Source organism: Mixophyes fleayi, chromosome 7 (assembly GCF_038048845.1).
Source record: "Mixophyes fleayi isolate aMixFle1 chromosome 7, aMixFle1.hap1, whole genome shotgun sequence".
Lineage (NCBI taxonomy): Eukaryota > Metazoa > Chordata > Amphibia > Anura > Limnodynastidae > Mixophyes > Mixophyes fleayi.
This window is the reverse complement of record NC_134408.1, coordinates 10303750-10326500: the sequence shown is the minus strand read 5'-3', so window position 1 is coordinate 10326500 and position 22751 is coordinate 10303750. Positions and strand designations below refer to the sequence as shown.

At 40.8% G+C, this 22751-nt stretch overlaps 1 protein-coding gene across 1 annotated transcript in view; it reads left to right on the top strand.

The window, feature by feature from the left end:
* The window catches only part of LOC142098450 (uncharacterized), a 126648-nt gene that overhangs the window by 102495 nt on the left and 1402 nt on the right, over positions 1–22751 (top strand). Inside the window, exons 4-5 of the mRNA XM_075181296.1 lie at positions 17885–18190; positions 21677–22021. Of these exons, the coding sequence (XP_075037397.1) occupies positions 17885–18190; positions 21677–22021 (651 nt within the window). The remainder of the gene's footprint in view (positions 1–17884; positions 18191–21676; positions 22022–22751) is intronic.

Sequence of the window (22751 nt, the reverse complement as noted above, 5' to 3'; positions counted from 1 at the left end):
AATAATCACCATAAGTACTTGTTCTCCTGGCACATACCTTCCTTTTCCCCTTCCCCCTCCATGACAGGTTGTCATGCCATCTTCCTCTTGCTCTCCTTCCCACTTCCCCTCTTAAATAAAAATTGTTCAGCTGATCAAAATATTTATAACCTTCACAATATCCTTTGTGTTGCGTGTTATATTCTAGGCCTGTTTTCAAGTGTTCTTCTTCACGTGTTAATTTGTATTTTATATATTGATTTTTGTTTGTTTGACCTTTCTTTCCAGCTGGAGCAGCCTTAGAAGTCTTCGCTCCAAAATCCCACAAAGCACAAATGGGGTTGGGTGTAATATTACCCTGTACTTTTATTATGAATAACCCTACAGTAACCCTACAATACCTCACCATTACATGGCAATTTGATAAAATTGAGATTGTAAGATTTTCCACAAAAAGAATGAACTCAGACAAGAGGAGATTTATAAATGAACAGGACATCAGTAAAGGAATTGCTGATTTACACATCCAAAATGTAACTATCTCTGACTCTGGGACATATAAGTGTACGATTACCTACAGCCCAGAGGCCCAGTCTAAGGACGTCAAACTTACAGTTTATGGTAAGTTATGTACATGTATTTGTGTATATATTTACTTAATTGTAATATAATAGCTAAATACAGGTCCAGAACATTGACAGATAATTTCATCAAATAACACACTTGTTGCCTGTATGTGCTGTTTTTTTTCTGTAACAATGCAATTACTGCATGTCCCTGAAAAATCAACAGAAATTAATGTTATCTGCATTTCTGCTGCTATTAATGTTAGGGATTATAGTACAGATATAGTAATATTTTTCTACTGAAATTTTTATGAAAAAAAATCACGATTACTTAAAGTTATAATAATTGTATTATTATTAATAATAGAGAGGTATAGCTCACGGATGATTAGAAAGGCACAGATACAAGGTAAAAGTGATCAGTTCAGCAATTTGATCAGAGATGAGGAAACTGATTGGACAGTTGTGAATTTCATTGTTTGATTCTCCTCGTCTCTGCTCCAACGTCCACCTCTGTGAATACTCTTATCTTCCCTTCCCTATAATATTTTCCCTACACTATTTATTTTCCCTATGCAGCTCCTCCAGTGATCTCGTATCTTGAGAATAAGCAGAAAAGATTTGTGTGCTCCGTGGGCGTTTTTTACCCCAGAGATATAAACGTTGAACTGTTAAAGGATGGAAAAGTTATAGAGGGGTCTGTTATGTCCAATCATCACATGAATAGTGATGGCACCTTCTCTACTAAGTCTACTGTGATAATACCATCCGAAGAGAAACCACAAGTCTTGTCCTGCAGAGTCCGCCATGAATCGCTCACAGCTGATTTGCAACAAAACCTCCTGTTGGAGTATAATGGTGAGATCCACAACTGCCATTGCTTCATATAAATCTGACATCAGTCCTTTATACTCATCATCATTGTCTGATTCAGAAACATAAAAACTACCAACATGTCAGTTGTACAATTTATTTTAGAAATGTTACATTTATTAACTCTCCTCTCTTTCCGGGCTGATATTTGATGGTCTGCTATGATTTGTTTGCAAAAAAAATAGTTTCTACCCCGGGGCAGGTTGTTCGCTTTTAGCCTGAGGGGCAAACACAAGCAGGAGGCCTAGGCACTTGTTTGTGTACGTGCCGTGATAGAAAACCTTGTGAGCATTGTTTGTCTAACGTTGGTGTGGTTTTTATACAGCTAATAATATATCTTAAAAATAGCTATTGCCAAATATAACACAGCTTTATCTCACTAGCAATTAGTGCAGATGCTATTCTAGTGGCTGTCACACAATACAGTGAGTGTCTTAGTGACCAACATACAATACAGCGAGAAATTATGGGAATCTGAGAGGATGCAGACTGTTTATCATATTATTTATTTGATATAGAACTATAATGCAGAAAACTCATCTCCTCTTTATTAGTACATAGTCCAGCATCCAACTTTCCAATTCAAACTGACTGCCCTAATGCAATCCATGATTCCCAAGAGACATCCTTGTGCGCTACAGCTGCTGCTGGGGGTGATACATCTATACAGAAGGGGACCATGAAGAGTGAGCAGCATTGTTTTACACAACTGTCATTGTACTGACTGTCCATTTAACTGCAGATATGAGGACAAGTGGCACTGGTCAAAAAAAAGACAGTGACAGCCCACTGGATACATGTACTGTCAACATCAGCAGATTCACCTCCTCCTCACCCTCTCCACATAGTAATGCTAGCACACAATGTCAGGTCATTCTCAGGCAAACTACTTTTGATATCACCGGGTTCACAAAGAAACATACTGGTGTCAATTTTTTGGGAAAACCCAGGAATGTCATAGCATCTCCTCAGGATATCCCAATGCTATAATGGAGCAAATATACCATGCTTTGCACACACAATAAACTTGGTGGTGCAGAATTTCTTAAAATATGGGAGGTTGGTGCAGGAGATACTGTCTGTGGCCGATAAAATTTCTGGAAGAGATGATTTTTGACACAAAACCAAAACACGAAGATAGTTTTTGAACTGAATCCAAAACCAAAACATTAGTCTGCGCACATCTGGTTTCCTTTTATTGTATTGTTTTTGTTGTTCATATTGCTTTCTGATTTTTGGTTACATAATAAATATTTGCTCTGCTGCAATACTTGTTCAGTCTGACAGATGAAAATCATTGAAAAAATGTATTTTTAAGTAATTTTATCTACTTTTTTTTAAATAAATGTATTATTATTGGAGCTATAAGTACAAAACTGGGCTTTCAGTTCCACTATGAATGGGTCAGCCAGCAAGTTGCCCGTATTCACAAGACAGAAGTAATCTCACACCAGACAAAACATGTTTAAACAAAACAACCAAAATAAATACATAGGGCATGAATGAGTAAAATTGCTCTGCACAAGCCCAGAACCGGACAATACAACAGTGAACACAGCAATATCCAATTCATCTTCAATCTCAAAGGACCCTTATGATAGCTTACAATTTTATGGGTGTAAAAGGGGAGGGGAATGGGCGTATGCATGTAGTCAGTACAGTTAAAGGCGTGCCAAGCTAGAGCACATACAGACTTATATTTAACAAGAAGCATATCTTCAAATCTGCCCCTAGTTGAATACAGACACTTTTATGCCTGATTTACGTGCGTTTTAAAAGAAAAAAACATTTTACGTTCGTTTTGCATGCTTTAATGAATCAGGCCCAGAATCCCTGAAGAAAATCTGTCTGTATGAAACTCGTTTTGCTACCTAATTTCTAAACGCTGCATATGAATAATACTATACTTCCACAGTATAGATCACAAGACATTGACTCCTTTCATGAGGGTCAAAATTAAGTTACTCTCTCCAATTACCCAGTGCCTGACTCTTATGTCACTAATCCTCGATACTTTAAAGGTCCATCACTTCTTTTTATGTCTTTTTACTTCATTATATCATTATTTTGTAGTCCAGTGCAAGGCTAAGTGACAGCCGGCTTCTGACTGGACCAGTGCCCTGACCATTATATTAGGAGCCATTCTTCATTTCTAGCAAATACGGTGCTGGAGCCTTGCTGTATTGCAAAAACAGAGGGGGTCTCAGGGGTATGGCCCCCACATCAGTACTAAGGGGCTTACGCAAAAAGTTGAGAGGAAAAGACATATTAAATAAGCAAAACATATCTATAGTCTTTACAGCTATGACAATAAAGTTGATAACTAACAAGGCTGTAAATAAAGGGAACATTATGAACTGCAAAGTCATTAGGTTCTTTCCTCCAGATATTTCTATACATTGGCTTGTAGATGAAGAGGTAGTGAAAAGTCAAATTATGGATAAACTACAAGATAAGAATGTACCTACTGGGTAAATAGCACTATGAAAATTACACCACATGCTGAGCACCAGAGTAAAATCTTTTCCTGCGGAGCCCAACATTTCTCTCTTCAAGAGCCTCTTCAGGAAGACTTCCAGCTGGTCTATATTGGTTTGAAGTATTGTCCACTCCTGATACTCAGTATATACTTTGTACTTTTTTCTTACCTACAGCAGTTGAACCTCACCCTCTACTCACATACACTGTTATTTTATTTCTGCAGATGAAGTGTCTACCGTGGGCATTATTGTTGGTTGTATCATTGGGATCTTATTGATATCTGCAGCAGTTATTGGCATCTTTTGGTGGAAACAAAAACACAGGATAAAAGGTAATGAACTAAAATGTATATCACGTTTTAGTAAATTAATTTAGAAAATGGGAAAAATTTAAATGTGTGACTGATCATTTTAATAAACATTTCAACAGCTATGGGAACATTCACGATGAAGGACATTGAGGGTCCTTCTAAGCTGATTCATGGAGAGGAAACCGCCCTGTACTGTACAGCTACTAACTGCCCAGAGGACATACGTGTGACCTGGCTGGAGAGGAGAGCTGGGGAGGTCCATGAGATCCAGCAGTCTCAGCCAGTAGATATAGAAGAAGAGGAGAAGCTGCTGGACACATCCTATATAATCAAATCTCAGAGAGATGGACATCTATACTCATCTTCCCTGAGGTTTATACCTTATATGGAGACACACAGAGATGTGACCTTCATCTGTAGATATGTATCTGGTCAGAGGAGCGTAGAGAAGAAATTCTACTGTAAAACTATTTATGGTAAGTTTTATCAATTTTAATGAAAGCCTATCTGCAGTTAATGTCTGCTCCTGCAGTGTTTATCTAGCGGGAAGAAATACATTTCTAACAATATGGTGTAATAGTACCTGAGCCACTTAACAATCGTTCCCATCATCAATCAGGCCGTACACATCACCAGTCTTCTCCTCACCTGTCTTTCTCCAAACCCAGAATGCACAAATTTAGTTAGTGGCACCTCCATCTATAGGGCACAAAGCTGCACCTGGACAAATCATGTTGCGATGCAGGGAGTTCAAATGTAACTTTATGCTGCATACAGGGAAGGTACTGTCTGCTTTTACATGTAACACACAGATACCGGGCATCACTATATCTGTCTGCACAATTTATATATGCACCTCCTGCAGCACAACATGGCCTTATCAATTTACAAATTGGCACCTACCAGATGGATTTACTTCAAACCACTGGTGAAAGTGGGGGTATAAGGAGGTATGCCACACTGTCACTTCTCCTACTGTCAGCATTGCAATACTATCTCATTCCAGTCATTAACATTATATATATATATATATATACACGCACATAGTGGTCAAAGTGGGGGGTATACGGGGGTTTTTCGTACCGTCACTTCTACTAACTTCATTGTAGCTAACTCTAAATAAGACCCAAAATGTTTGCTAACAAACTCAATATAAGGATACGTTTTTTTTTTCATTTTCAGAATTTGCAATACTTTAATTGTTGATTGTTTTACTATATAAACATGGGGATTGTGACCTTATGATAGGATGATGTCTGTTTTAACCTTTGATTATATTTGATTATATTTGATGTATTAGAATATATACAGTATCCTACTACAGAACGCTACATTGTTTTCTAGTCTATTCATATTCTGATCTTTACAAAAATGTATTAATATTATTGTACACTTTCCAGTAAAACCCCAACCGTTACAGCCAATATCCCAAAGTCTATTTGTTTCTGGAAATCTGAAGTACTTAATGTTTCTGGAGAGATTTTATCCCAAATCCATCAACATCACTTGGACGTGTGGAGTGGGGGAATCACAAGACATTATTTCATCCACTGAAACATTTACAGAGAATCCTGATGGAACATTTAATGTCTCTAGTGAGGTCAGAATGTCTGAGGATCTCCTCAAGGATCCAGGATTCAGAGTACAGGTATCCTGGGAACATGAATCGCTGGACAAACCAGGACACAAAGAGCTGTCAATCAGAGATCCAGGTGAGAGGAGGGTTATATGAGGTTCTATGTCTATATATATATCTAACAATATAATGGGTCATTTCAAACCTGCAGCACAGTTCATGGTGCCGACAAGTAGCATTATAACTAGATAACGTCCTTGGCTGAGTGAACAAGTCTTGTGCAGGAAGATAGGTGAACCAGCATAGGTCCTCACTGTTGAGGTATAGGCACAATGATGTGCTGGCCTAAGGCTTGTTGGTGACTGCAAAGGGTCTATTGTTGGGTTGTTTTAAAGATAAATTTCTAGCTTCAATGTCTAAAATGTTTTTGCATTTACCAATGCGTAAATCTTTATACTGTATATGGCTGGCTTGAACGGAATATACTGTCTGAACACACATCTTCCTCTGAAGGCTACCAGCTCTTCATCTAATGTTAAATATTCAAATGGTGTATATTAATTTTGGCAATTTTAGATAAAGATTTCAAATAGATCTGTTTTGGCTCTTTCGGCCCAAGTTGTACTGTCATCAAATCTCATATTATTGAGTAAAAAGAAAAAGAAAAAAAAATAATGAGTAACTTTTCACCTTGGCAAAACCATGTTGCATTGGAGGGGTGGTAAATTCAAAATGTGGGGACAGATTTGTAATTAGGGTAGGACACGTCCTAGATCAACTTCAGATGTGTTAAATAAAGCTATCAAGTATTTGTGTCCTAAATAAAAAAACAGCCAGTATTTATCTTATGTGCCATCTAATAAACTAATTTGCACCCCTCGAATTGTTCGGACATTGGCACTTAGCGGTTCCTTATGCCAGTTTGTCCGACCAACTTAAACAACATAGTATTGACGGGAAGTATATGGCTAATAGCTCGAAGTAATTTCCTCGGCAGCTACCTCATTTCGATGATTGGACTGAACACTCAAGTGATTGGATTCATCATTACTTCGAGGAAGAAAACAGTTATCTTTGTCCTCATTTGCAAAAGTGCTGTATATATGTCTTTATTCTGAAGTAAATAACTAGAGATGCTCACTCACCCCGGTGTTTTGGTTTTGGTTTTGGTTTTGGATCTGGATTACCGTCGTGTTTTGGCTTTGGTTTTGTTTTGCCAAACCGCCCTTGCGTGTTTTGGTTTTGGGTTTGTTTGGTTTTGTTTTGCTATTTTTGAAAAAAAAAACAATTTTTTTGGTCTAAAATAACCTAATTTAGTGCTCCACCAGTTTCTTGGGTAAGTGAGGTAATTCTAAAGCTAATAAATTATGAAAAAAAATGTTTAATTCCTGGTAGGCCGTACTTAATTTGAACACTTGTCTGCAAATTATACAGACAAACCTGGTTGTCTACCTCCTCCATCTTTGATTATTGGCAATGTAGCCATCGTCTTTGGGTGTATATTACACCCTCCACTTGTAATTGAATAGAAAAAAAGCAGCCTGCATAGACTGTGGAATTAGAAAGTAAAAATCAATTGACCACGTTAGTTTGGTATCTGTCTGCATCAGACCCCCTCTCCACTAGCAGTAAAATAGAAAACTATTCAGCCGCTATAGAGTCTAGAATATAAATAGAAATTGAGAAAGGCAATTTGGTATCTGTCTGCATCATAATCATCAACATCATCATTAGCGCCCTCGTCACCTACACAAATCTCCCCCTCATCCTCTTCTAATTCAAAAGTGGCATCCTCAATTGGTGTATCACCGACTACACTCGGGCTGTTAAGGCACACATCAGCAGAACTGCTGAAAGGAACCTTTTTTATGGGTACACTAACAGAATGCTCATGATTAGACATACCACTGGTGGATGGACTCTCCACAGGGATTGGTGTCATTTTTGATTCAGAGCATACATTATCCTCTAATGCCTTACTGTTTTCTTGCAGCTCTGCTTTCACGCGTAACAGTACTTGTGCTCCACTTTTAGACTCCAAATTACTTGGTTTGGCTTTGTCACTAGTGTACGTACAAGAAAAAGGCTCAGTAACATTTTTTGATCTGCCACTAATAGAGAAAGGCGAAGGCCTCATTCTCTCTTTTCCACTGTGTGTGTAGAATGGCATGTTGGCAATTTTTTTTTTATCAGCACTTTACTTTTCCTCAGTTACACTTCTTTTCCGCATCAACACGGTAATTTTTTTTTTGGTGTGTGTTTTTTTGCCTGATTTCAAAAGACTGTGTAGTTTGACATCGCCTTTCCCAGATGACGTACTGGGAACACTACCATCAGGACTGGTGACAGAACCTGGTTGCTGATTCTGCTCATATGTGGACTGCTTTGAATCCATTATGAGCCCAAAGCACTTGTAGTGCTACAAATTGTTTTAGATAATGCTGAAAAATAGTACTTTTGACAGCCAGAAATATTAATGCAAAAGAATGGGGGACACCCCAAAGCCCTTGTAGTGCCAAATATTGAAAAAAAGACTCCTCTATCCTCCTCTCTTCTCTATCAATTGTTATCAGAATTGTAATCAGAATTGTAATCAATCAGAATTGTAATCAGAATTGTTATCAGAATTGGATGAAGAATAAGGTATATTCTCTGTCCCTGCTCTAATCAGCCTGTGACTACACCCTGCTCTTTCCCTCTGTCAAATGGCGATGGATTGCTGTGGAGGCATGTATTTATAATTTTCAATTATCGCGAGAACCGAGCCCCGAGATCCGACGACGTCACGATGGTGTTCTGCCTCGATTTGGAGTCCAAGCGGGCGGGAGAGTACCAAGCCTGCTCGGCTCGGTACTCGGATAGGCAAAGTTCGGGTGGGTTCAGTTCTTGGGGAACCGAGCCCGCCCATCTCTATAAATAACACATTTCAAAGTCTATGTACCTAAAACCAAGCAAAAAAGTAATAAAAACCAAAATATTGTATCTCACTATTTTCACTACGTGCCAAACTAGGTGGGGTATGAGATGCTCACGCACACTTTACAAATGTGTACTCCCAGTGCTAGCGCTCACCACAGTAAACCGCCATCACTACACAAACTGGCAACATCGCATCTCCAGCTACACTAAACGGCAACTTGCGCGTAGTATTTTTTAAAAAGTTATAGGAGTTTAAACCTTGCTGGGGTATGTCACACCCCACCTAGTTCAACAAAGGTTAAGACTACTAGCCAAGCAAGAGAGTGAGAATTAATTTGTGAAATTTAGAAATGTCTACACATTTATTAGTGAAAGTAAAACCAGCTTGGGGCTAAAAATATGTATTGGCCCCAGAAAGGGTAGTTAGACCAGTATAGTGTTCTCCAGATCAGACAAGTAACAATATTTATACTATAGGCAAACCATTCACAGGTACTAAGGTGGGACAGTAGATGGGGGGCAAGAGCAGGTTGAGAACTAAAAAGTGAGGTTAGAACCTCTTCTCTGCTGCTTCCTTTAATTATAGATGCATGAGACAAAATTTTCACCTAATCTTTTGGTAGAAGCAGCCTTGATATAGATGCAACAATACAGACATATTGGTTGATAGTTTTAATACATCAGAGGGAAATAAAGCCACCTCTCCAATGTCCTATGTGTTAAACATGTTACCAAGTCCCTTTAAAGCTTTGACCCACTAGTGTACCAATGAAAGGCTACCTGCATTCATTGTATTATTTGTATAGCTACATAAACATATTTAAAGCGTATATAGTTCCCAATGTATATATTCTTCATGTTTTCTTTTTCAGAATACTCATGGAATCCTGTTGTAGAAGAGTTAGAGACACCCAAATTATTTAACAACATCCCAGTCACCCTACAGTGTAATATCTCAGAGTATTTCCCAGATGCTGTAACTGTGAAATGGCTGAGGAGAAAAGATCAGGAGATATGTGAAGAGTCTGATACTATGTCTACTACAAACATCCAATCACATAAAAATACACATAATACATATAGCTGTACATCCAAACTGATTATCACCCCCACAGTAAGAAGCCACCAGGGGGCAGAATACATATGTCGGGTGGAACATCCTTCCCTGGAGAGACCCATAGAGAGGAACACAGGGCAACTCAATGTCATAGGTGAGTGTTCAAATCATTTGTACAGATCATATTCCACCGGTGATAAATATCAATATAAAGACTGATTAACTCCAGATATTAGTAAGATATGACCACTGACTGGCTTCAGATTCCAGATATCTCACTCTAGGGCTTGACTGATCCAAGAGCACATACATGTGAAAGGTGGAAAGTCAATAACAGAGCCTGGAAGTTCTCCTCATTGATTTATTTAATAAATCCTCAGTAGTGTAGAGGTATTGTGGAACAATCTTTAATATTTACTATTATAAATACACACATGGGGATGTTAGCCAGCTCAGCTTGACAGTAGCAATGAGGCATCCTCAACCCCTTGTACTACATTGAAGGATACTTGTCGACAACAGACAATGGTGTTAGCAATTGATGGACCTTTATTTGGCCCTGTTGAATTCACAACCTGTGGTCTCAAATTACAGGTCATGGTATAGTTTAATAAGACAACTATCATATCTCAATCTGTCTACTCATATCATACACTGGCAGAAAATTTGGACAATACTTTGCTCACAACACAGGTGCAGGAAGCCCAAATATCCAACCACTAATAAATAGGTAAAGTCAATATAATTACCATAGAACCCTTTTATCTACTAGGACACTATGTTAAAACAGTGGCAGCTCTGTTTTCTTCTCCCTCACTTCTGATCATTTCGGTCACTTCCCCTTTTCTTATATCACTGTTCTTTCAGATAAGATCTATACTCTCAGGCAATACTGAAGGCTCCCACCACATCCTGGTGGAGACTTAGAAAACAAATTATATACAACTTACTCATTGTGCTAATGCAGATCCCACCCAGGGGCAGGACAGTGATAGTTAGGTTGTGATCTGGCAATTAACCTGGACTGAATAAAACTTTCCAACACTATTTATATTATTTAGGTAGATGGTTACCATGTGCTGGGATCACCAGATGAGTATCTGAGTTTCTCCAAACTAGTATTGCCTCCAAGCTGCTTGACTGGCCTATTCATTGCCCACCTATTGACTACACCTGTTCCTGTACTATGTTCTCCACCACTTAAACATACCCAGGGACGGTGTAAGGATTCTCAATGTCCTAGGCAATGCTTCAGCCTACTGACCCCACTTACACCCCTTCTCTCTCCCCAATACCCACACTCCTGCCCCTCACACACTTGGCTTTTGTAATATACATATAACTCTTACCTCCTACTGGCTGTCTGGCAGGCTAGATTCCAGATGCACTGATGTCTGATGCAGAACGCTGTTCAGGCAATGCTGTTGCCCAGAGGCAAACAAAGGATTTCTAAAGTGTGTGTGTGAGAGGAGGGGGGGGGGGTGGAATAGTCACATTTTAGAACTCGTAACAAAGCAAAAAATTGCCCATCTGACCATCAGTTTTTTCCCTCAAATGCTCCCTTGCCACCAGCTTTTAATAAAAAAACAGTTTAATGCTTTATTTATATAACTTAGGTGATGCTTCTATTTCTTTAAACTCAGCAAATAAAGTCACTTGTTACCTTTATTTATACAGTATTTTGTGCACAGTGCTGCTGCTATCTGTATTAATATCCCTGATTATCCCAGATTATATGTCCGGTAGTGGAGAGGAGGGTGCCTCACTGTGTCGCTGCTGTCTTCTATTGAGTATGTGTGAAATCATTTTAAACATGTACTTGTACTAGGCCTCAGTGTCGCCCTCATGAGTCTGGTGCCCTAGGCAGCTGTCTAAAGCTGCCTAATGTGGTGCCAGCTCTGGTCTTCCCTTTCATACCTTTCATAACCAGAGTATGAATAAGAAGCTGTTCCAGCTCTTTGATAAATTATCAGCATAAGTTGTACATGACAATTATGTAAAAATCATGTATCCCTGAGTCCGAATTCACTGCCTAACCCAGACTACACCTACAAGTATGTGTCCCACTTCATATGTGTATTGTTTTTGCTAGGGACGAGAACTTTATAAAACACAGACATAAGGAGCAAGTGACCCTTAAGATCAACAAATTGTTCAATCAACCTTGATGCTATGAAATGTAGATATGTTTTAATGGGCCAACACCAACAGCACTATTCCTACATATAATGAGGGATAGGGCATAGAAGTAGCATATAGATTTTCTGGCTGGGAAAACTTGCTAGGTCACTTACCTTACACAATGTTTCTAGACTGCTACATGACAACTCAAAATGTGTAACAAACATCTCTTATATTTTATGGGAATCCAATAGTTTATTCATATTTTCCTGGAGCCAAACGTAATACTTCAAACTGTGTCCTTCTTGTACCAGAAAGATGACCCAGTATTATATATGATTCAGGTACATTCCCTGTATAAATTCAGGGTTTATTCATTACAGGCAGATTTATCATACCAGTTTACAATGGATCCACGAGCATACTTCTGATTACAGTATTTCACAATCTCATTTCATTTAAAAAGATTTTAATCAGTTTGTGCATCAATTATTGTTGTATGTGTGGTATCAGTCATTACAATAACCATACAATTCCCACTTTATTCAGTCCTTCTTATACCAGATAAATAATTCAGTATGACACATAATTCATATGTGTTTCCTGTGTGAACTCAGGGTTCATTCACTGCAGACAAATCTACCACTATAATCCTGCAATATCAGGTGTGTATACAGAACTAAAGCCTCTGTTTATCAGAACCGGTCTTGATGTGAACTTCACCTATAGAATCCCTGTTCCCATGGAAATAGACACATTTGTCGGTACTTGGTAACCGACAAGGTGTAAATGAAACAGGTAGCTATTTAAATCAGCTGGCACCAATCAGGGTCGGATTAACCCTAGGGCTAACTGGGCTACAGCCCAGGGGCCTTGGCATCCAGGGGGCCCTTGAAAGTGCTCAGCAGCAGTATTGATCGGTTGGGAGCGGGGGTGCCCCCGGCCGATCAATGCTGCTGAGCACTTTCACTGCTGTCCTTCCCCGGCGCGCTGTAGTCTCCTTACTGAGGAGATCTCGTGAGTCTCACTCTCACGAGATCTCCTCAGTAAAGAGCGTACAGCGCGCCTGGGAAGGACCGCAATGCTAGGAGAAGAAGGTAAGTGCCTTGGGGGCAGCCCGGCTCGGCTCACCTAGGGAGGGGGCGGCTCGGCTCACCGGGGGGGGCCCTCACGGGGGAATGGAGGCCCCCTTAGCCCAGGGGCCTCCATTCCCTTAATCCAGCCCTGGCACCAATGAGCATCAGGTAAGGCCAGCAATTACCTGCTGTTCCTAACAAGACTCACAATAAAGTGTGAAGCTTCTAATATGTGACACACAGATAAATTAATAGGAATTAATAGAATGATTATGTTGATGTGAAATACCTGATATTGCAGGATCACTGTGAGTTAACCCTGAGTTCACAAAGGAAACACTTATGAGTTAGATGTCATACTGATTTATGTCTCTGATATAAGAAGGACTGAATAAAGTGGGAATTGTATAGTTACTGTAATGACTGATATAAATTATGACACTGCTGACTGACAAAACACCTTTTGTAATGAATGCACACACTGATTAAAACCTTTTTAAATGAAATAAAGTTGGTAAATATTGTAATCAGTGTTTGGATATTATCTGCCCCAAGGGGGATCCACCACGGCTTTATGAGTAACCATTGGAAACTGCCATGATACAACTCAACCTGTGGAATCTAATGATTACACCGGCCTGTAGGGAATAAATCATACTTGTCTACTCTCCCGGAATATCTGGGAGACTCCTGAATTTAAAGAAATCCTCCTGGATCTGAGGAGTGCAGGTCTTATTCCTGATCCTGGCCACAACTTGTGCTCCTTCCTCTTGACCCCCCCTCCGGGATCATCATCATCATCACCATTTATTTCTATAGCGCCACTGATTCCGCAGTGCTGTACAGAGAACTCACTCACATCAGTCCCTGCCCCATTGGAGCTTACAGTCTAAATTCCCTAATATACACACACAGACAGCCACAGAGAGACTAGGGTCAATTTGTTAGCAGCCAATTAACCTAGCAGTATGTGTTTGGAGTGTGGGAGGAAACTGGAGCACCCGGAGGAAACCCACACAAACATGGGGAGAACATACAAACTCCACAAAAATAAGGTCATGGTTGGGAATCGAACTCATGACCCCAGTCCTAGTGCTAACCACTAAGCCACTGTGCTGCCCACAATTTATGACAAGTATGGAATAAACCCTGAATTTATTCAGGCAGTATACCTGAATCATATATTATACTTGGACATTTTCTGGTACAAGAAGGACACAGTTTGCAGCAATATGTTTGGTTCCAGAAATATGAATAAATGAATAAACAACAGGATAAGAGAAGGGAACTCTCAGTCTCCTAAATTTATCTATTAATCATATCTTTATTTATACATAGTTAATCAACAGTTTGATATTATGCATAAGAACAGTTATTGAGTATTTGGGAGATATAGAATATTGATAATTTAATAAATAATAATAAAATATGGAAATTTAATTTTGAATTAGTATTAAGTTGGAATTAAAGTGTCCCCATATCTGAATATCCTCGGCCTTCTTTTTCTGTAATCTGCTATATGTATTCAGGAGAGCACCCACCCCAAAAAAACTAGGTATAAGGACAATAATAAATGCCACTCAAGGGGATTGAGCAGCATTTTCAGAGCATATGTGTAGTGTCAAAGAGATTCCTGAATGCTCCAGAAAAACCATCCATCTGGGTGTGCCATAAATTTCTGATACTATGTGACTGCTGGAACGTAAGGACCTCTTGCTTATTGTCTGCTCTAAGCTATCTGCTTTGTTGAGACCGTTTTGCTGTGGGTGGCTAAACATGTCCTGTTCCTTCTGTATTGATGAGAGGTAGCAGCCTAAGGGCACTGGAAAGATACCCCTGAACCTTTCATATATATAAAGCCCATCCACTTTAGCTGGAATTTACCTGGGAAATCTGACGTCTCATTGTGGTGGATAAGAGGGAATCACACAAAGTAAACTAACTTTGAGAAGATACATATTGCCTAGATTGAATGAAAAACTAGTTCAAGCTTCCAGGATTATATAGTATAATAAATAGGTTTGTATATTATATTTTTCATTCAAATTTGCTTCTGTCCCAAATCTAAGGATAATAAAATCATGATTGTTAATTATATTGTTTCAAATAAAATATAAATTTTGCAATTTACATTATTTAAGTAGAAAATAACTTTAGTTTTGTTTTATTGTTTTGTCGTTGCTTATAATTATTTAAATGGAGTGCAATGGATTTTTAGCCTCCAGATGTCACTGTTGCTGATTATAGATAATATTTGGCCGATGGTCAGTGGTAACAATGACACAAGCAGACTTACAATACAATCAAGTCTTTTACTAATTCATTGTTGACATTTGAATGATGTATCACACAGTGATGGTAGTATTCTTGGTTTAATCAGTGGGAATAGAGTTATAATATATGTGTAGGTAGAGTGATGGAAGTAGAAGCCTAGAAGTGGTGGTATGGAAAATGTTACTGAATGGATTATGATATTTTTACAATGAAGGCTGTAGGAGAAGTGACTGTATGACATACTGTAAGGTCCCTAAAGGAGATGTGCCTCACAGGGCGACTACCTCCTAATACCTCCGAATTTACCACGATCCGCGTGGATGACTGGATCCCACCTCGGTCCCGGTTTGGGTTTTCTCCGGACGCCCGCAAGTAACGCCTAAGAGGGAAACACACAGTTAAACCGAGTCTACCAAGTAAGGGCTGTCCGAGACTACGGCAAGGGACGAAGACACGGTCAGTCCAAGCTCCTTGCCGCCTCCTCACTTTGTTCTTGCCAAGACGCGGGGGACTACAGGCACTGAAGGCCAAGACTAATCCGAGGACTAATCCCGCCTCAAGTGCCTCACACACCTGCCGGTGAGGGCCTAACCGAAAGGAGGAATCGAGCGTGATACTCACCGGGACACTCCCACTTCCGATCCGGTTCTCCTGCACCTTCCCGACTCCTGCGGATGACAAGACACACAGCCTCCCTCTACGCTCTCCGTGAACTAAGATGGCACCCACAAACTGGACTAACTACAACGGCGACCCGACCCTAACAACGTTCTAATGGTCGGCAACGCAACTAAGTCAAACACTAGGACTAACTAAATGTGGTGCACTAACGGAACTACTAGTTACACGCTACGGGGAACACCAGCCGGTGTTCACAGCCTAAACCGGAGGGCGGTTCCTAACCCCCTCACCCAGGTCTTACCAAGAAGCTGCCTTCTTGCTATGGAGTCACACACAGGCCCTAAGTACGGGTTCTTTAAGCCCGGCTGAGGCTCAGTAAAACAGCACACTAACCCGCGGGCCGACTGCCGCACGGAACAGCCGATCGAACTGAACCGCCCGACTGCCTGTACTCGGGTATCTCACACGTGTCCCTACGTCCGGAACCACAGGTCCACCTGCACGGAACCGGCCTTGAGGACCCTTGATCAGAACCACGGCCGCCCCTGGAACTGCCTCAAGGTGTGCTGTACTGCCACCAACTCACTCAGCCACCCCCCTCTGGGTACCAGTGTGACCCCGGGGACCTAAGGGACAGGAAAACTACATGTGTTCTCCCCTGACTATGTGTATGCTGGTACTTACACTTGTCCCCCACAGCACGGGTTAGCACAGGAAAACCACAGGAAACAAGAGCCTACCTTTAATGGGGGCCTGACGTCTTGCCCCTGGACACAGCTAGAAAGCACACCAAAATACTGTAATGTAAACTACACTCGCCACACAGACAGAATAAATACAGTCTACAGTACTTTGCCGCTACTTACCCGAACACACCGCTGCTAGCCAACCAGCAGGTTGCTACAGCACCACGGGAGCCTACGCTCGACCGTACCTCCTAACCACGTGTGCTCACCTCACACAGGACCGCGCCTACTCTCACGAGGCTCCCACGCCTCTACCACACACCACCAGGGCCTTATGCCCTACACACCATGGGTCTCTGCCCAGCTACACACAGAGCCTTCTACTCTGACTAATGGGCCTCCGCCCCCTCTCTAACTCAGGGCTCTGAGCCCACTCACTAGGGCCTTATGCCCTACTACCTAGGGGGTCCTAGCCCCTGCCTGAGGCCTGTGGCCTCTCTAACTAACTGAGGGCCTTGTGCCCTTAATAACCTACAGGCTACCAGCCTCTAACCAGGCCCTCTGGCCTTCCTATGGCCTCTAGGCCCCTAACTACCTAAGGGCCTTGTGCCCTTGTACACCTGGGGCTCTGAGTCCCCCTTTCTAACTAACAGGGGCTTGTCCCCTTTATATCAGTATACTAATGGCCTACTGGCCCACTACTTCGTTGGGGCCTAGTGCCCAGGTCCCTGGGCCTTGTGCCCCTACTTTAGAGTGCCAACGGGCCTTGTGCCCGACTTTATTATATGTACTGCGGGCGTGGGCCCGGGAGAGGAGTTGCCTGGCAAGGCCTTACCTGGGGCTGTCTTCGGGGAGCTTCTCCTGGACTCCTTCCCCGCCTGCCGCTGCTTCTCTGCTCTGCCGCCGGCTTCTGCTTTTGATCCCGCCGGTCTTCAGGCAGCAGAGGCGCTCTTAGCCCTAACAAGGGCTCTCTGCCGCCACTGCTGGTCTCCGCTGGCTTCTCTTCTGGTCTTGATCCCGCAGCTCTCCGCGACACGTCCTCTTCTGACTCTCTCCGCCGTCGAACTGAACATGGCGGCGCGCGCGCCGACTTAAATAGTCGGCGCCGCGCTAGCGTCATCACGTAGCGTCGACGCGACGCCACGTGATGACATGGCGGGCCCGGATTGGTCCGTCGCCATGTTTCTTTTTGAAATGGCCGGGAGGTGAGCCCTGATTGGCTCACCGTCCCGGCTGAACGGAGGGGACCGCCGCCCGAGGGATGACGACGGCCCCGGACAGGTAAGTCCTCTACATTACCACCATATACCAGCACCTAAAACTCCAATGTTGTTGTATTTTACAGCTAAGCCTCATATGACGGAGCCTATAAAGATCACAGTGGCTGATTCTTCTCGTGTTCAGTTCTCCCTGAATCTGCAGACATTTTGGCCTAAAGATATAAACATAAAATGGCAGAATAAATATAAGTTAAACATATTTCAAATGTCTCCCAACCAAACATTTGCTGTACGTGATGATTGCACATATGATGTTACCAGTGTGTGTACGATACCTACAAGTGTATTTACTGATCCTGAGAACAAAGTACATGTAACATGGAAACATGAGACTATGGATGAGCCGGAGTATAGATCACTGTCTATAAGAGGTAAGAACATATATGGAGGATCACAAACAGAGAATATATATATATGATACTAGGCAACAACCACCAAAACCAATGTTCCTGAAATGTCAGAAAAATCACATTAAATACTAAAATATCTTTAAAAACAAATTAACAAAATAAGAACCAAGAAATTATAGACCTGTCAGTCTGATATCTGTTTTTGGGTAATTAATGTACTTCAATTGATTCTTATTGATGCTGTTCTGAACAGGTATTTGATTGTGCATTTCATATATTTGAATTTTGCAAAAATGTTTAAAACAGTTCCCCATAACAATCATTCTCTTCCTCCTGACATCTCTGCTGCTTTTGATACAATCAACCAGTGGCAGAGGACAATGTTGAATTCCTTTTTAAAATAAATGTACATTGTCCAACCAATTGTGAAAATGCCAAATTTCAGTAGTTGTGATTAACTAACAGGAATTAAGTGCTGTAAACTGCTGTTGCTGTATTGTGACAGCTAACTGCAAAGATGTATATGTTCCCTTAAACAAATAAAACAGATTACCTCACCATTTAACAAATCACTATATATATATATATATATATATATATATATATATATATATATATATATATATATATATATAATTCAGCTATGTTTACTTTTACATAACATATACAAAATGCATTTTGATAATATTTGCCTTCAAATATTAGGATCTATCTTATCTATAATATAAATGTCTAGTGGCGTGTGTTAGTCTGTCTGTGTGTGTGTGTGTGTGTGTGTGTGTGGAGAAAATAAAACCAAGCTGCAGCGCCACCTGTTGGGCGGAGTTATACACTGACCTACTAAATTCTTAGTGTGTGTGTAAAAAAAATTCAGAAAGGGCTGAAATTTGGTATACTAAGATGTTTTTAATTTGTTAATTTAATTTGTTAATTGTTAAAAGTGTTTATAAAGATTTAAAAAAAAAATCTATAATATAAATGTCTAGTGGCGTGTGTTAGTCTGTCTGTCTGTGTGTGTGTGTGTGTGTGGAAAAAAACAAACCAAGCTGCAACGCCACCTGCTGCACGGAGTTATACACTGACCTATATATTTCTTGAAGGGAAGTGACAGTTGGGAGTGGTTGGTGGTTGCCGGGGGTGACAGTGGGGAGTTTTTAACACCTTAAGTAGCTTGATTTGACTAGAATGCATGAGTATCATGCACAGGTTACCTGACCTACTAAATTCTTAGTGTGTGTGGAAAAAAAACCTCAAAAAGGGCTGAAATTTGGTATACTGACATTATTGACGAGTTGAGGGGTCAAACTCATTTTCGTGAGGTAATTTTACCTCATGAACACACATGTGTACAGTGGCGGATCCAGGGGGGTGCGATCGGGGCAATCGCCCCCCCCCCCTAGCAGGGGTTTTCTGCCAACGGCTGCACAGTATGTGCAGGTTCGTTTGGCAGTGACAGTGTGCTGCCCGGCTGCTCTGATTGTGTTTTAAACACACTGTCCCTGCCTGTCACTGCCGAGCGGACCTGCACTTACTGTGCAGCCCCCGGCAGCCTCGGAAGTCGGAAAGGGGGCGGGTCCTAAATCGCCCCACCCTAACATCCCCCCGGGGAACAAACATTTTCTAGATCCTCCCCTGCATGTGTAGCAGCGTGTGTTAGTGTGTGTGTTAGTGTGTGTGTTAGTGTGTTTGTGTCTGTGTAAAAAACTGTTTTCTCAGAAAGGGCTCATCCGAATGACCTGAAATTTGGTATACTGACATTATTTGACAAAAAAATGCATGAGTATCATGCATGGGTTAACTTGTATATATATATTTCTTGAAGGAGAAGTGACAGTTGGGAGTGGTTGGTGGTTGCCGGGGGTGACAGTGGGGAGTGGTTGGTGGATGCCGGGGGTGACAGTGGGGAGTGATTGGTGGTTGCCGGGGGTGACAGTTGGGAGTGGTTGGTGGTTGCCGGGGGTGACAGTTGGGAGTGGTTGGTGGTTGCCGGGGGTGACAGTGGGGAGTGGTTGGTGGTTGCCTGGGGTGACAGTGGGGAGTGGTTGGTGGTTGCCGGGGGTGACAGAGTGAGAGGAGTGTGATACTCAGGACCGCTGAGAGAGATCCCTGTGTCTGGATAGACATCTGGATAGATGTGGCGATGAAAATGAAGGATGAGGTGATGGAGAAGAATGATGAGGTGGTGACATGTGGACAAAACCATGTTAAAAAAAGGGCACTTACGTCGGGAAGTAACGCTCTTCCCCTGAGGAGGCCTGGGCTTTGGCCCAAATGCATGACAAGAACCTTTTTAACACCTTAAGTAGCTTGATTTGACTAGAATGCATGAGTATCATGCACGGGTTAACTTGTATTGTATATTTGTCTTTCCACATCTGTTAAAATTTTCACCAAGTTCTTGCGCAGTCTGTTGCTGCAGTGTTAAATGAGCTCACTGGGCTGAGGACATGGGATCTTACACCGGGTAAAGAAGACAGGATTAGTCAAAACTTAAACAACAAAGTGCTAGGGCTATGGCACTAAGGAACCTTAAATGTTGGCATTGCATTTTCTAAAAGAAAAGCAAGTGCAAACTACACGGGATAAAAACATATATACGCTATGCATTTGAGCATGCATCTGAAAAGTATTTGGCATGCAGTTCATATGTGGTCTATATGTGCTTGTCATGTTCTCATACATTTGCAAAATGCATCAACAGATTAATCGCTACTGAGCTTTTCCCATACATATCACTGTGTCTTTCATTTCAGTGGTATTTCCAGCATGTGCTCTACATATAGGAACTCAATTATAATTAATGGACCATTGGAAATGAATTTGAAAACACCTGTAATAAATAGATAATAAAAAATATCAAGCAGCGTGTCCCCTACCCAATTCCTTAGCCAGCCGTAGTGCTGCCAGGGGTGGTTCAACTAAAATCAGGAGACCACGAGTGTGCAGTAAAAAAACACAACAAAAACCACAGACAATAATACTTTTTATTTGAATAAAACATTCCCCACACATGTGTGTACACTTTATTAACTATAAAATAAAATATTCTTTCCTTCTTTTTTAATTTAAAAGACCAATGGAATATACAATTATGTTCTTCTTCCACTACTCTTGATACTGCATAGTGCAATGAGAAAAACTTTTCTTTTGTCTTCAGTCATCACAATCAAATAGGGTAAGAAAAAAAATACAGAGAAACAAAAGACTATTACATCAGTGCTGCCCGTCATAAGGTAACAAAGCAGGGTCTGTCCCTCCCTGCCAGCCAATTACAAGTGGTTTCCAACTGTCCTGCATGTTTACGGCTCCGTGTTTATAAATTAATAATAAGTAAAACAATAATGTGATGAGCAACAAATGAATATGGTGAATATATCTAGATTGTACATATCAACCTGACTGGTAGCTAATCTGTGGTAAATATATTTGTATGTGCTGAGTACAGTTCTATAAACCAAAATATAATCTGGCTAAAAATATTCAGTCTAAATAAAATATATTTTGCAGATCTATGTTGGCGCCTGCAAGTCGGAGATATAAATATTCCCAAACTGGAAGATAATAAGCCAGTCATACTGACCTGTAATATCTCCGGTTATTTCCCTGATTATCTGACTGTGACCTGGTTCAAGAAGAAAGATGGAAACATGACGGAACTGCCCATCACAACGGACAACACCTACATGGATTCATATGATAGGAAGTGGCAGAAGGATCACAATTTTAGCCTTGGAGCTTGTTTGTCATTTACCCCATCAATAAGATCAGACCAAGGGTCAGAGTTCATCTGCAGAGTGAAACATCCCAGCCTGGAGCATCCGATAGAGAGAAGTACAGGGACCATAGATATAGGTAAGTGCGTTATTTGAATGGAACTATTAACACATAACAGTTGACTGACATATTACACAGAAGCACAGTGTGTTACATGTATTGCTATCTATAGCAAGCACAAGGCTATGTGACAATTGACATCTGTAAGAATTAATATTTGTGCTGATTTGTTTATATGGAATTCCATAAAACATCAATTATTAAAAGTCTGCTCTCACAAATATCCTGATTACATGAGATCCGTCTTTGCTCCTGAATATTCTCTTCTGCTTTGGATGCATTCAAAACTAAATCAACATTTCAGGCTCATACTCACATGTACTGAGAAAATGGGTAAAAACGTATGAATATGAACACAGGCTCTATACATGTCATAATTATTTATTTTTAACACTGTTTTCATGCACTTTCATGTGTTGTATTTTTACCAATACAATGTATTATACTGTCAGCATGCGCTAATACATGAGAAATAGGATTTTCTGCATTCTAACATTTTAAATGTTGAAATTTTAGAACATAATGGTGGGATCAAGCTCATAAGAAATCGCTCATTCTATTATTCATGCTCATTTCAGGCATTAGTCAACGAATGAAAAATACATTACCAATGTATAAGTGTGAATGAGCCCTGTTAGTAAATCCTGTATTTAGGGCGCCCACAGGTTCACAACAATTATTGTTTTTTTATAAAGTGCCAGATATATTCTGTAGGCTGTATATCTGGGGGAAACTGGCAAACTGACTT